We start from the raw sequence: 14,967 nt of genomic DNA on the forward strand, positions 1-14,967 counted from the left end.
TGTCTGGGACTTGAAAGCTAGCAATTACAGGCGAAGTTCAGCACCAATCTGGTCATCTTAAAAGCTCCATCTAGGCACTATGATTTCACTGTGCATAACAACTACTTGGGGGTTTCCATCTTACTCTTTTCTGAAACATTATCTTCACTGGCTCACTGCAATGAAAACTACACTGACAATTACTCAGGTAACAATGCTCTAAAAAATGCATCAAGAACTATCCAAACGTGCCTAATCGTGGCAAAATCTATTACAAGAAATCCAGGCCTTGATTTACAGGTTAAAGGAGGCTTTTACATTGGTGCTAACTTAAAAGAGAATAAATACACACACAAAAAGTATTTGAAGAGCACTTGTCTGTGTTTCTTTTAAAGTTATTCTATGTGTATGTGCTTTAATCTAAGCCGTTTACCCGGGTTTCTTATTATTAAAATATGTTATCTGGAAACTTTCCCAAGTATAAGAATGCCTATTCTCTTTACATTTCCAAACATTCAAAGGTGTTCAAAAAGGGGATTTGAAGTGTCCCACAAATCTTAGTCACATAGAAAATGAATAATACTGACCTGGATGCAACTGGCGGTTCCTCAAAGCAGCAAAAGTCATCCCCATCATCCCAAGCTTTGCTTGACCCTTTTTTATTTCCACCAACATGAGATTTGTTACATTGTCCTCTTCCTCTGCCTCTTCCTCCTCCTCCACCTCCGCCTCTACCTCGCCCTCTTCCTCCGCCTCTGTTCGGCCTTCCTCTTCTCTTCCCTGCTGAACTCATTTTCTCTTACTAAGGGGAAAAAAAGTTTAAACAAATATTCTTATAATTATGCATTACAGTCCATGTTTCTTGGTGCACATCATACTCTTATTTATATGGTACAATAAAGAGTATTGTTAATAAATGGTCTGTTAAAAATATGCCTTGTCTAATTCATATGTCCAAGAAGCAAGTGTACTCTTCTACAACAGTTGTTGTAAAATACAAAAGCTAGTCTAGTCCATTGTGATAGCAGGTTTTTGCTAACGTAGCTGTAGTGTTGGTGCTTTCGTTTCTTCATCTGAAAAATGAGCCTAGTAACAATGCTTTGTGCTTACCTCTTTTCATCAGTAGATCTCAGAGCACTTTAAAAAGGCGGTAAGTATTATTAGCCTGATATCACAGGTGCCCCACCTATGGCCTCATGGAGATTTAGAATTCACATCCATTCAGCCAGAGTCCATCGGTGCTGACCCTTAAGCATTCATGAGCGAAAGCTGGTGTTTGCACCAACTGAGCTCATCAGGAATTACCCCTGGTTGAAATATACAGATCCGATGGATCTGCATTCATTTTAGGGGGATCAGTGAGAGGCCACAGACTTCTGTGAGGAGTTGCACGCCTCTTTGGCAGCTTTGGCCCTACTCTTTCGTACTGCAATTCTAATGGGGACACAATGATTGAACTTTCTAGGGCACAGATGACCCAGGATCAACCCTTACAGGGGATCTCCACTGTGGAGAGGTATCCAGTCTTTATTACTTTTCCACCCGAAAGTTTGCAGGGCTGGGGAGGATGAGGATGCATGTTCTTTAAAAATACTCTACATGAGGCACTGTAGTCTAGTGGAGAAGACATGAGTCTAACTATACATCTCAACCTTCAATCCTGCCATTACATGACACAAGCCATTAAAAACTTATGACAGAAGACCAAAATGTGGAACACTGTATTTTGTTGCATATCACAACATAAAGTGGTTCGGGTTCTGCAGTTTCCACATCAGAGTGTTTCTCTTTTAAGACTTGGCCTGCTAAACCCAGGGTTGTGAGTTCAATCCTTGAGGGGGCCATTTAGGGATCTGGGGCAAAAATCTGTCTGGGGATTGGTCCTGCTTTGAGCAGGGGGTTGGACTAGATGACCTCCTGAGGTTCCTTCCAATCCTGATATTCTACGATCTATGATAATTAACAGCCTATAATAGCTTTTCACTGTAAGACCGATTTTACAGGATGTTTTCTCATTGTGGAATTCAATAAACCAGATTTTAAAATAGAAAAACAGCAAAGACAAATGCCATGATATGGGAACCTTTACTTGGCAAAAACAACAAGGAGTCTGGTGGCACCTTAAAGACTAACAGATTTATTTGGGCATAAGCTTTCGTGAGTAAAAACCTCACTTCTTCTATGCATCCGAAGAAGTGAGGTTTTTACTCACGAAAGCTTATGCCCAAATAAATCTGTTAGTCTTTAAGGTGCCACCAGACTCCTTGTTGTTTTTGTAGATACAGACTAACACGGCTACCCCCTGATACTTTACTTGGCAACTATCCAAACCAATGTTATACTGTACCAATGCAGCACATCTGATAAGATGCTCCATGTCGATGGGAGAGAACTCTCCTGTCAGCATAATAAAACCGCCTCAGTGAATAGCAGAAGCTATGTCAGTGAAAGAAGCTCTCCTGATGACACAGCGCTATGTACTCGAGCGCTTATGTCAGCATAACTTATGTTGCTCAGGGGGGTGGTTTATTCACACCCTGAGTGGCATAAGTTCTGTCGACATAAACTGTAGTGTAAACACAGCCTTACTCTACAACAGAGTTTTATAACAAGTCGCTGTCTCAGCAAAACAGAGGCTGTTGCCCCTGCACAGTGGAGGAGGGAGTGCGTATGTGGGCAGCATTGCTGCAAGGCCACGCTAGAGAGGTACGAAGCCTGAGCAGCGCACCCAGCAGGGGCACTGGGTACAAGCAAAGGTGCCTGATGCTGGTCACAGTTGGGGCTGACATATCAGTGGGTTAAGACACCTTCGGGGGGGGGGGGGGGGGGATGACATCCAGCACAAGACATAAAACCAACTTAATCATCCCCTAGAGACACCACAGCCCCATTTGGGACCAAAGCCCTCCACCACGACCCCACCCATAATACCCCCTGCGGGGCTCCCTGGCCTCCACAACCCCACCCATAACACCCCTACCACCTGTGATGCCCCCCACCACAGACCCACCCATAACACCCCCTACCCCCCGTGATGCCCCCGCACCACAGCCCCACCCATAACACCCCCTACCCCCCGTGATGCCCCCCCACCCCAGCCCCACCCATAACACCCCCTACCCCCCGTGATGCCCCCCCACCCCAGCCCCACCCATAACACCCCCTACCCCCCGTGATGCCCCCCACCCCAGCCCCACCCATAACACCCCCTACCCCCCGTGATGCCCCCCACCCCAGCCCCACCCATACCACCCCCTACCCCCCGTGATGCCCCCCACCACAGCCCCACCCATACCACCCCCTACCCCCCGTGATGCCCCCCACCACAGCCCCACCCATACCACCCCCTACCCCCCGTGATGCCCCCCACCACAGCCCCACCCATACCACCCCCTACCCCCTGTGATGCCCCCCACCCATACCACCCCCTACCCCCTGTGATGCCCCCCACCCATACCACCCCCTACCCCCTGTGATGCCCCCCACCACAGCCCCACCCATACCACCCCCTACCCCCTGTGATGCCCCCCACCACAGCCCCACCCATACCACCCCCTACCCCCCGTGATGCCCCCCACCACAGCCCCACCCATACCACCCCCTACCCCCTGTGATGCCCCCCACCCATACCACCCCCTACCCCCTGTGATGCCCCCCACCCCAGCCCCACCCATACCACCCCCTACCCCCTGTGATGCCCCCCACCACAGCCCCACCCATAACGCCCCCACCCACCGCGGGACAAACCCTCTCCCCACAGCACGCCCACGGGGTCAGTCCGCCCCCCACGCCCGTGGGGCACACGCCGCCCGGTGGGGATACCCCCCCTCCTACCTGTCACAACAGGCTCCGAAGCCGGCCCAGCGCAGGCAACCCGACCCGGAAGTGAACTCCCTTCTACTTCCGGTGCAAGAGTCAATCTGTCTCCATAGCAACCACAAGACAGCGCGTCCCAGGCATGGCCGGTGAGAGCCCCTGCCCCCTGTCAGAGCGCGGACCCGCCAACCCCCAACCCCCCCGCGCCAGAGCCCGCTCGGCCAGTCACAGAAGTTGACGCTGGTCCCGTCAGGCCGTTTTGGGAACGCGGCGCCCCGGAGCGGGACGAACGTGTCCAATGCAGGCCGGGCGAGCCCTGACCCCGGGCCGGGCTGCCAACCCTCCAGGATTGCCCGGGAGTCTCCAGGAAGGGAAGACCACCCCGCCATTAAAAATCATGTCATGGGAGGAAACCTCCAGGAATGCCGCCAACCCGAGTTGGCAACCCGAGTCCCAGGGCAAGGGGACACCAGCAACGCGGGACTGGATGAACACAGAAGCCGATTCCTGCTGGGGCCTCTGCGCAGGGTTGAGTCGCGCTGCAGCTTGTTCAGCAGAGTGCCCCCTAGTGCTCGGTGTGTCATATCATACACACATACATTGCCCTTACCCTCTGACTGGCTGTATAAAGCCTTACACCATCATATAGGCAATGGCTATATTTACTATCTGGTGTGTGAACCTCAGTCTGGGCCATTCCAGGGTTGCCAGTTTGGGGGGGAAGCTTCGTCACATGCCATAATGTTTAATTAAAGATTAATCTTCAATTCCTCAACCCCGGAGCATTGGCAACCCTACACGAAGCCCACCTTTTAACCATCCCACAATTGCATCTGATATCTGCAGAAGGCTGTGCCTTGGTGGGTCCTAAAGTGCGGAACTCACTGTCTGAAACATCTGTGTCTATTCATCTCTCCCCGCATTTCAGAAAGAAAAAAAAAACCCTCAACTTTTTTATTTCAAAGGATATTTTATTATGACTACTATTGGTCCTATGTTTATTACATTTCCCCAACTATCTGCTTTTTCCCTTCTTTTTGTACTGGATGCTGGTCTGTCCTGAATGTTGAGTGTTTCTTTTCTTCTTGTATTTTAATTAGTTCTCATTAATTTGTATAATAGAATCATAGAATATCAGGGTTGGAAGGGAACTCAGGAGGTCATCTAGTCTAACCCCCTACCTGAAGCAGGACCAATCCCCCGACAAACTTTTGCCCCAGATCCCTAAATGGCCCCCCTTAAGGATTGAACGCACAACCCTGGCTTTAGCAGGCCAATGCTCAATCCCTCCCCCCACCAGTACCCTGCGTGACTTGGAGGACGAGGAATATGGACATTTTATAAATACAATTATATTATTGATTGATTCTAGTTTGTTTAAAGGCTTGGATTCCAAAATGAAAGTAAAATAATGACACACATTTTCTTTTAACAGGTCCTGAAGTTTATAGAATATCTTTTGTATTTCCCAATAATGACAAATATGGTAAGAAATTCTTGAGAGTTAATGCTTACTCATTCTTGTTGACTGCAATTTAAAAAACTGATAAAATAACTCAGAACTAGGGTGACCGGATAGCAAGTGTGAAAAATTGGGACACTTTTTTTGGCAAGGGAGGTGGTATAGTTGGTTATATAAGACAAAGCCCCTAATATCGGGACATCTTGTCACCCTCATTAAAACTGAGTTTGTGGTATCAAAAATGTACTATATGCCAACTTAATTGCCGTGACAGAGGTCAGATTTTTAAACCAAAATGCTTTCTTTACTACATGATGCAAAGCACATTCTCTGGTAAGGCCTAATTCTGCTTCCATTTAAGTCAGCAGTGAAAATCCCATTGACCTCAATGGTGCAAGGTTAGGCTCATAGACTCAGGTGTGAGTCCTTTGTTAGTCCATACTGGTCAAGGGAGTGGAAGAACATATCTGAGAATTCAATCTGAATTTCCTGCATGGCAGCATAGAACTTTATTATTGTAGGCCACCGGATTGTCCTACATTTGAGTGGCACTGATAAGCGAGAATATAGAGACATAAGAGTGGCCAGACTGGGTCAGACCAAAGGTCCAACTAGCTCAGTATCCTGTCTTCCGACAGTGGCCAATGCCAGGTGCTTCAGAGGGAATTAACAGAACAGGTAATCATCAAGTGATCCATGCCCTGTCACCCATTCATAAAATTTAAGGCCAAAAGGGACCATTCTGATAATCTAGGCCAGGGGTGGCCAAACTTTTTGGCCTGAGGGCCACATCGGGGAATAGAAATTGTATGGCGGGCCATGAATTCTCACAAAATTGGGGTTGGGATGTGGGAGGGGGTGAGGGCTCTGGCTGCGGGTGCAGGCTCTCAGGTGGGGCTGGGGATGAGGAGTTTGGGGTACAGGAGGGTTCTATGGGCTGGGATCGAGGGGTTTGGAGAACAGAAGAGGGATCAGGGCTGGGGCAGAGGATTGAGGCATGGGGAAAGGCTCAGGGGTTCAGGCTCTAAGCGGCACTTACCTCAAGTGGCTCCCGGAAGCAGTGGCATGTCCCTTCTCTGGCTCCTACCCAGAGGCACGGTCGGCTCTGCATGCTGCCCCATCGGCAGGCACCGCCCCTGTAGCTCCCATTGGAGTGCTTAGGAGCCAGAGCGGGGCCATGCCGCGGCTTCCAGGAGCTGCATGGAGTGGCTCCCAACCCTGCGCCCTGTCCGGAGCTGGGCCCGCCCACCTGGAGCAGCCCCCAACCCAGCGCCCTGGCTGAAGCTGACCATCTGCATGACATGCATGACCCCCCACATATCCTGTAGGAAACAATCCTGCACAGGGAGTGAAATGGATTAAATAATAATAACAATTGTTATCTCTGACCTAATAGGTCTTTTGCATCTTTAACTTCTAGAGATTTATTCTAAGATTTAAGTTTTTTGATTAAATACTGCCTCATTCAAATGGAAATGACTGTTTGAATTTCAATATATTGAAAGTAACAGGGTTTCTCTGACTACTCTTTTGCTTTACTCATGTTAGATGGTGAGTGTATAAGAACACCTGATGGTGCTCTTGTGAGGCATGGAGATGGAGTTCATACCACCCCTGATGGAATTACTTACACAGGAAACTGGAAAAATGATAAGGTAATTTAAAAGTTCTCTATTTAAAACATCTGTGGAGCTTCCAGTTAACATTAATGAATATTCGATTGTTTCCCACTGGTTATCTAGTTTTAAATAATAAGCCTTGGATTGTCTTTCGGAATTACTGAGACAAAATGAACACATATAGGAAAAGTTGGTTTTTGTTGTTGTTGAGAAAAAAATTGGTGCTACAGAGTGTGTAGCCCCTGTAACTAGACAAATAACAATGCAATTAGAAGGGAGCCTCTCCTGGCAACACTTAGTTTGGCATGTCATTCTTTTTAGTCTGTTGGTGTTTTTTTAAAGATAATTCAGTAAAAAAGCTACATTAAAAGAATTTTAAACAAAGGGAAACTGACTTATCGATTTTGATTGTCCAAGCTGAGAGAAATGCAAGAGTAAACAGAGCATCAACAGCAACAAGTAAACTGTTAAGGTTGTGTAGTAGATGCAAGCTTGATGAAGCTGAGGTGTGTATGGCTTATGGGGTGTGTATTGTATTGCTTTTGGGGTATGTATTGCTTGGAGTGCATTGTTGACACCATTGTAGGCACTATGAAGTTAGAAAGAAATGCACACGCCTTTTCCCTTAACTTCTTATTTCCATTCTGTTAAGGTTTGGGATGAGAGTTTAAAAGCTGAGGCTCTCTGCTGTATGGACACAAAAGATCCCATGACACTTTTCATAAGAGGAGGGTTTACTGTATAGTTACCTTGGCCAAAAACTTCTGAGACCCATCTGAAAACCTTGCACAACTGAGAGCCTGGGCATCCCTAAAGAGTATTAGGTGCCCTACCTGTTTATTTAATAATAGAGTACATTCAAAGAAAATTATCTGAAGACACTGGTATACATCACTGTTTTAAGAATAAGTATTAATCCTCTTAACTCCTTGTTAAACATAGATGAATGGCAGTGGAAGGCTTGAGCATCCTTCAGGAGCAGTTTATGAAGGCGAGTTCAAGGACAACATGTTTCATGGACTAGGAACCTATTCATTTCCAAATGGAGCAAAGTACATTGGAAATTTCAATGAAAACAAGTAAGCTTAACACCAAAGACACAAGAGTTGTTTAGGCTGCTCCCTCCAAGCATGTGGGTTTTAATACTGCAAGATACTAAATCTCCACACAAAGTTGACCAAACGTAGGAGTCGATTTCTCTTGCCAGTGAAGGATGAGGCCATTTTGAAATTTTTCATTTCGTAGGGTGTCTCTTAATGAGCATTTGCAAGTTGGGGTGTAAATCTGCATCGCTGCAGCACACTGCGCACGAACTGTCCATATGGACCCTGCTTCCGTGCACTAAAAGTTCCTTAGTGTGCATTGATGTGCAGCAGTTTGAAGCTGTGGTATTAGGAAACTTGTAATGGGCAGGAGCAGGGTCTACACAAACCATTAGTGCAGGGCCCACTGAAGCCTTGCAGATGGATACCCCAGCTTGCCGCACACTACCTGCTCATTTAGACAAACTACTCGTACAGCCATGGCCATAGATTCGTAGTGTTTAAGGTCAGAAGGGATTAATGTGCTAGATTAAAAAGACCTTTAGCACCCAGTATTTTCTCCCTGTCACAGTACTTATACACATTGTAATTAAGTCACCTCTCAGTTTTCTTTTTGATAAGCTAAACAGATTGAGTTCTTTAATTGTCTCACCGTAAGGCATTTTCCCCAGCTTAGAAATAATGTTTGTGGTTCTTTTCTGCACCCTCTTCAATTTTTCAACATTCTTTTTAAAATGCGGACAGCAGAACTGGATGGTGTATTCCTGTATCGGTCTCACCACTGCTGTATACAGAGAGAGTCATCTTACTATCCTCCTCCTCCTCACCACTCCCTTGTTTACACAGCCAAGGATAGCATTAGCCGTTTGCCAGAGCATCACACTAGGAATTGGTGTTGAGTTACTTCTCTGCTATGATCCTTTTCAAAGTCACTGCTTTACAGGGTCCATTCCCCCAGTCAGTGCTTAATTTGTGCCAGGGTTTGCCAGCACCTCTAGGCTTGAAAGTTCATAGCCCCAGTAGTGGTGGGCTTGCTGCATCAGTTACGAATGTAAAAAGATTGCTTGAGCCCCAGCCCCTCTTTCATAACAAATTAAGCATTGCCCCAGTCCATAGGTATGGCTGCATTCCTTATTCCTAGATGTTTTAAGATAGAAGTTTAGATTCCAAAGTGATGAGGAAATGCTCCATCTGGAGGTATTTTTTTTATCATTCAGATGAATGGAAAAGCTGTAGTGCTGACCTTATAAACCATCAGCTGAGTCTGTTGATGCAGGGTTGTGAATGAGGGGTTTTGTATGAGGAAAAGATTGTATGTCCCTGAAACAAAGTGGATTTTGATTTCATAATAAGTGAATCTAATAAAAAAATTGACTTTAAAACTGACGTCAACAGTGTTCATATTCATTCTCCTTAAATGAGTCTTGGCAAATTTGCTCAGGTTTGAAGTTAATACAAGATTATTTTTTTTAAACTACCACCTCAGGGTAGCGTCTGAAAAGCGAGCTGCATTTTTTCTATATTGTTAACAAACAATGAAGAATCTTGAATCAGAATACAGTTTTGCTGGTGATGCACAGAGAGAACTGAATACACCAGTGCTAGAAATGTGACCAATGATTATGATATTTTTAAGGCATCAGTCCCTGCTGTCAGAATCCACTCAGATACCAAATACAAATCTATATCCTAAAACCAAACCAGTATTTTTTTTAAAAGTAATATCGCATTTATTTTAGCGCTTTACAAGGAAAATCCATTTAAAATTACACTGCCCAGCATATGTATTTGCTGTTTCAGAATTTGTAATTTTAAACTCTCTTGTAGGGATTCTGTGTGACCTATGATATAAAACACAAGATGTAAGCATTCTGTGAAAACAAACAGTGAGTGCCTACCATTTTGGCAAGAACGTTTGGAAATACATCAAGATGGTGGCTCCCGTGCGTTTTCTCTCAAAAGCCTGTGTGTGCGTTAGGCCAGCACAATGCCTATGCACCTCCTATATCCCACTTAAGTGAGATGTAAGTGGTACATCAGTCTCCTGCTGGCCCTTTGCAAGGGAGGAATATCACCAGTTGTGAATATGTGGTCAATCCAGTATGCTCTTAGCCACAGGAAGGATTGTGTGGTGTTGCTCGGGGTCCACGTGTCAGTGTTGGATGAGTAGAAATTCACAAATTTTTATTAGCAATATTCCTTGTTCAGACATATCAGGGATCACTGTGTGAGCAAAAAATTTGTGAAGGGGAGTTGGTAACAAAGCTCCTGGAATATGATCAGTTGACCAGTGGTTGGCTACTCCGCAACAGAAGTTAGCTGGTTAGGGTGCCCAGACAACAAGTATGAAAAATCGGGACGGGGGTGGGGGCCTATATAAGAAAAAGACCCAAAAAATCGGAACGGTCCCTATAAAATCGGAACATCTGGTCACCCTATAGCTGGTTATCTCCCACCATATTATGAATCTTCCTGGCATTCAAAGAATCTATTTTCCATGCCACCGTCTTTAGAGTTCTCTGTAATGCTTGAGGCTAGCTTGCAATTCTAAATACACTGTGGTCCCCGACAACCCTTTCTAGGTTTCAGAGTAGCAGCCGTGTTAGTCTGTATCCGAAGAAGTGGGCTGTAGTCCACGAATGCTTATGCTCTAATAAATTTGTTAGTCTCTAAGGTGCCACAAGTACCCTTTCTAGGTTATCTCAGGATTCCTTGAGAAAACTGAGATACCACTATGCCACTATTTCTCATTCACTTCTCAAGAGGAACAGGTCCCCCAGGACTGTTTTTAAAGTTTAATTTTCCATTGCCAAGGCATATTGGAGCATAGACATTGCTTCATTGACGGAATATTCAGATATTTTGACCTTGAACAGAGCTTTAAAATATCCACAGAGACCTGCTTTTTTGAGGCGTGAGTCCAAAATAGCTGTTCCAGGAGTCTATAAAACACAGCACTTTGTCTTGGCGCACCATAACAAGGAGAATTGGTAGGGATGGGGAACGGCTAAGGAAAGATACGTTGACAGCAATAAGATCACACAGTAACTTGCTTTATGTACGTGTGCATCTTATGGGTGCCACTAATAAAAATCAGGGTAAGTTCCATGGAGCTTAGTCCAACTAACTTCAGATCACTGCTGGGCAGTGAAGGTGTGCCTTCACAGGCCACCTACTGTGAGGAAGTGTAGGGCACCCACTAGGCCGGGGTGGGCAAACTCTTTGACCCGAGGGCCATATCGGGGTTACGAAATGGTATGGAGGGCCGGGTAGGGAAGGATGTGCCTCCCCAAACAGCCTGCCCCACCCCCATATGCCCCCTGATTGCCCCCCTCAGAAACCCCGACCCATCCAAGCCCCCCTGCTCCTTGTCCCCTAACCGTCCCCTCCCGGGACCCCCTGCCCCAACCGCCCCCCAGGACTCCCTCCCCCCGCCCCTTTCGGAATGTGGCCCTGCGAACGCGGGGGGAGGATTCAGGAGGAGCAGGGGCAGCCACGCAGCCAGAGAGAAGCGGTGGTTTCCCCTTCAAAGCGCCACTTCTCTCCGGCCGGCTGCGCGGCTGCCCGGTGCTCTTCCCGAGTCCTCCGGCCGCACTCCCGCACCACCCGCCTGCTCCTCTGCCCGCGCAGTGCAGCCCCTCCCCCCTGCGGGGGGTGCGCCGGTGCTGAGCTGTCCAACTGCCCGGCCCTGGGGCCCCCTGTTGTTGGGGGGGGGCACCCTGTGTTCACCCCTGAGCTGCGCCACCTGGCCAGAGCCAGCCACGCCGCCACACGGTGAGCTGAGGCTGCGGGGGAGGGGGGCTCAGGGGCTGGGCAGGACAGGACAGTCCCGCGGGCCATAGTTTGCCCACCCCTACACTAGGCTATTGGGAAGGGAGGTGTAGCCTGACGGGCCCGCTTCTTTTGCCCTATGTATTGCCCCTGTTGAAGACTTTGCGGCTCCTAGGCCAGGGCTTTTATAGCTTATAGTCATGGAGTTTAAGGCTAGAAGGGACCATCCAATCATCTAGACTGACCTCCTTTACATCACAGGCCACACACCACCCTGTGCCCACAGACTAAACCCAACAAAGGAAATAGACCAAAGCACTCCAGCCCACAGGCAGAGAATAGGAGAGACCCAGGTGCACCAATGCCCAGGGCCCTTGCAATGGCAGGGAGTTAGTTAAGTGAGATCTATTCAGACAATCCAGCAAGTGACCCAAACGTGCTGATGAAGGCAAAAACACCCCAAGGTCACCGTGAGTCTGACCTGGGGGAAAATTCCTTCCCAACCCCACATGGTGATCAGTCCCTGAGCATGTGAGCAAGAACCAGCCAGCCCAGCACCTGAGAGAGAGAATGCTTGTTGGTGCCGCCTCAGTGCCCTGGCCCACCCCAGCCAATGTCCTATTTCCAGCTTAGGCCATCCCACATGCTTCAGATGAAGGAGACCAAAAAAAAAAAAAATCCAAAATATATCGGGAGGAAAAGATGCCTTCCTGGCTCCTGAAGCATGAGTTTTCGGAACATCAGACAAACTGGAAGGGGTTCCTGAGACTACTGAGGAGATAATTATCACATGGGAAAAAGTTAGGGGAACTGCCCGCTCTGTAAGGCGGGGCAGGGGGAGAGCGCTGGATTCTGGTGCCCAAACTCCGGCTGGTCTGTTGATGTACCTAGGCATTTCTAGAGCTCTCATCATTGTATTCACAGCACGTTGATCGCAGTCTCCATTAACAGATTGGTTTTACACTGTTACAGGCTGGAAGGGGAAGGAGAATTTATAGATACACAAGGCCTGGAATGGAGTGGCACATTTCATTACACAGCAGCACCAGGACTGAAGCTTAAGCTGGAAATGTAGCTATTTTGCACTAAAGGTAACATGTATTAAATACTGTTCTTATGCTGCATTTTGACTTAATAGTTGTAAGCAAGGTTTACAATAGCAACTGATGTCTGAACATATTTATTAGAAATAATTTCCCAGGCTACCTACTGTAAATAAAATTAACCAAACTAAACATTCCATTGTTTTTCTTTTCATTATGAAGTTCTGTTTTAAGAATGTCTAACAAATGATGTGAAACAATGGGGTGAATTTAAAACCAGAGCAGTTAATGACTAATTAGTTTTTAAAATAATTTAGTTATTAAATCTAAGGGAGACTGTATCAGGATTTCAGAAAGTTTTGAATTTCAAAAGAAAACAGGACTCTGAAGACACCATTCATCAATGAGAGAGGCCCCTTTTATGCTTAATTTGTGCAAGTTTCGGAGAAAAACAGCAACTCTCACACACAGCATAACTGCACTTGCACGAAGTGCCACTAGTGCACCACTGCAATGCCAGCATATGCAAGTGTAGCACTTCAGTTAGTCCTCTCGGTACAATCCCATAATGCTCCTGACCACACTTCAGTAACAGCTCTGACAGCTCAGCGCTTTGGCTCCGTCACCTGCCAAGCTACTCACCTGGCAGCATACAGGCCTTGGAACAGATGAGGCAGCATGTAGCTGATCTCAATGCCGCCCTGATCTCTCATGGAGTTCTAGTACAATGAAAATTGTATTTTACATTTTTATTTGGCTTTGATCCGCACCGAGCTCTTTGCAGAACCATACACAGTTTGGTTTGCACTTTAAAAACAGAACTTTGTTCTACAGTTAAAAAGAGAAATTTTGTTTAACTTTTTTTTTTGGTGAGAGCGAAAAGACTCTTCAACACCTGAAAAAACAAGAGAGCTTAATAAGCTCATGCCCTACCTCCTCCTGCAGATACAATACACTACAGCACATGAATGCTCTTACCTTATGGGGGCTGGGAGTGGCATCTCAGTGAGGCAGCTGCGTCTCCTACCCCTGAGCAGAAAAAGGCACACTGAACAACAACACATACAAGACAAACCCCCAACCCAAGAACATCCCAGTGTTCTCCATACCTCTCCACGACCCCCTTGTCCCCAACGATCTGGGGTTTCCACTGCACGAGGTGGGGCAGAGGACGTGAGGGTGGAGATAGAAACTGACACAAATGGACAATGTTTAATCTCCTGCGGGAGCCAGGTCCAGACCAAACTGCCAGATCAGCTGAACAACCATACAGACTAATCCATCAATGAAAGAAATCAACAATGGAGAACAATTGTGTACCACAATGCCCGTACATAAAAAGAGCAGCAGTAGGTAACTGACAAGGTCAGAAAGAGACAGATCCAGGAAAATATCAGATCAAAATGTATCAGAATGCTGTTCCTTGCTAAAAATCTAGTTTTGGAGCAAATTCATACTTAACTTGTTTTGAAAGCCCAAGCTCTTTGTCAGCTGTTTGCAAACAGGACGTGCGGATCTGGGATAAAGCACAGAGGGGTGCCACATTTTTGAAAATGTAAAAACCCTATTGACTCATCTCCAGTCCTGGTGTTGATGGTATTTCCCAAGCTGTAGCCATATCAATAGATGTCAGAAGCGGTACTCTCAGTGGGCTGCGACTCCAGGTCTATGGCTCTGATTGGCTGCCCGTAGCATATTATTCCAGAGGGCTTTCAAGACTCCAAAGCCAGGTTTGCTCAAATAGAGAACGTCTGGTGAGCTTCTGGGCCTTCAAGAGAGTTGCCGGGTAGTCCAGCTAGTGACAGACCCCAAGCTGCTCATTATGCTCACATACACCTAAGACCTGGACAATGTTCCCCTTAGATGCCAAGGATTGCTCATGTGCCAGATGTGATTTAAACCTACTGCACAATAAGCACCAGAGGAGCCCAGGGGGTGGCTCAGACTTTACTGAGGAGCCCTGCTGGCCACTAGATTTTCCAGGAATTGGAATGATACGGAGAGACACATGGGGCCTGCTTGCTTCACCACGGAAATTAGAACGGATTCACAAAGCCTCTAGTGCTGATCCACAATTGCAAACTGTATTCAAGTGTGACATAAGAAATGGCTGGCTCAGTTACTTACCAGGCGTCTTGCACACAGCCCAGGACCTTCTCTGTAACCAGAGAGGCACTCACTGCAGCTGAAGGCCAGGTTACCTATGCCGTCTGATAAAGAACCATTTTTAGGAG

General features: G+C 46.8%; 2 protein-coding genes across 5 annotated transcripts in view; one reads left to right on the plus strand and one right to left on the minus strand.

The window, feature by feature from the left end:
- The window catches only part of DHX57 (DExH-box helicase 57), a 33,758-nt gene extending 29,873 nt beyond the window's left edge, over positions 1 to 3,885 (minus strand). For 2 of the 3 annotated variants that reach the window (XM_054023434.1, XM_054023432.1), the window contains exons 1-2: positions 3,814 to 3,885; positions 567 to 781 (exon numbers count right to left, since the gene is read on the minus strand). In XM_054023434.1, the coding sequence (XP_053879409.1) occupies positions 567 to 772 (206 nt within the window). In that variant the 5' untranslated portion in view covers positions 773 to 781; positions 3,814 to 3,885. Of the gene's footprint in view, positions 1 to 566; positions 782 to 2,326; positions 2,343 to 3,813 lie in introns of those variants that run through there. The other variant, XM_054023433.1, reaches the window with a different exon arrangement.
- A 25-nt stretch (positions 3,886 to 3,910) lies between these two features.
- MORN2 (MORN repeat containing 2) lies at positions 3,911 to 12,874 on the plus strand. Of its 2 annotated transcripts, none has more exons than XM_054023436.1 (5): positions 3,911 to 3,944; positions 5,231 to 5,281; positions 6,806 to 6,912; positions 7,819 to 7,955; positions 12,663 to 12,874. In XM_054023436.1, exons 1-5 carry the CDS (start codon positions 3,938 to 3,940, stop codon positions 12,763 to 12,765), a joined length of 405 nt encoding a protein of 134 aa, XP_053879411.1. In that variant the 5' UTR covers positions 3,911 to 3,937; the 3' UTR covers positions 12,766 to 12,874. The 2 variants fall into 2 exon arrangements, with proteins under 2 accessions (XP_053879411.1, XP_053879410.1); XM_054023435.1 differs by lacking the exon at positions 3,911 to 3,944 and adding an exon at positions 4,018 to 4,370.
- Positions 12,875 to 14,967: the final 2,093 nt, after the last annotated feature.

The sequence above is a fragment of the Malaclemys terrapin genome, chromosome 3 (assembly GCF_027887155.1).
Source record: "Malaclemys terrapin pileata isolate rMalTer1 chromosome 3, rMalTer1.hap1, whole genome shotgun sequence".
Classification (NCBI taxonomy): Eukaryota; Metazoa; Chordata; order Testudines; family Emydidae; genus Malaclemys; species Malaclemys terrapin.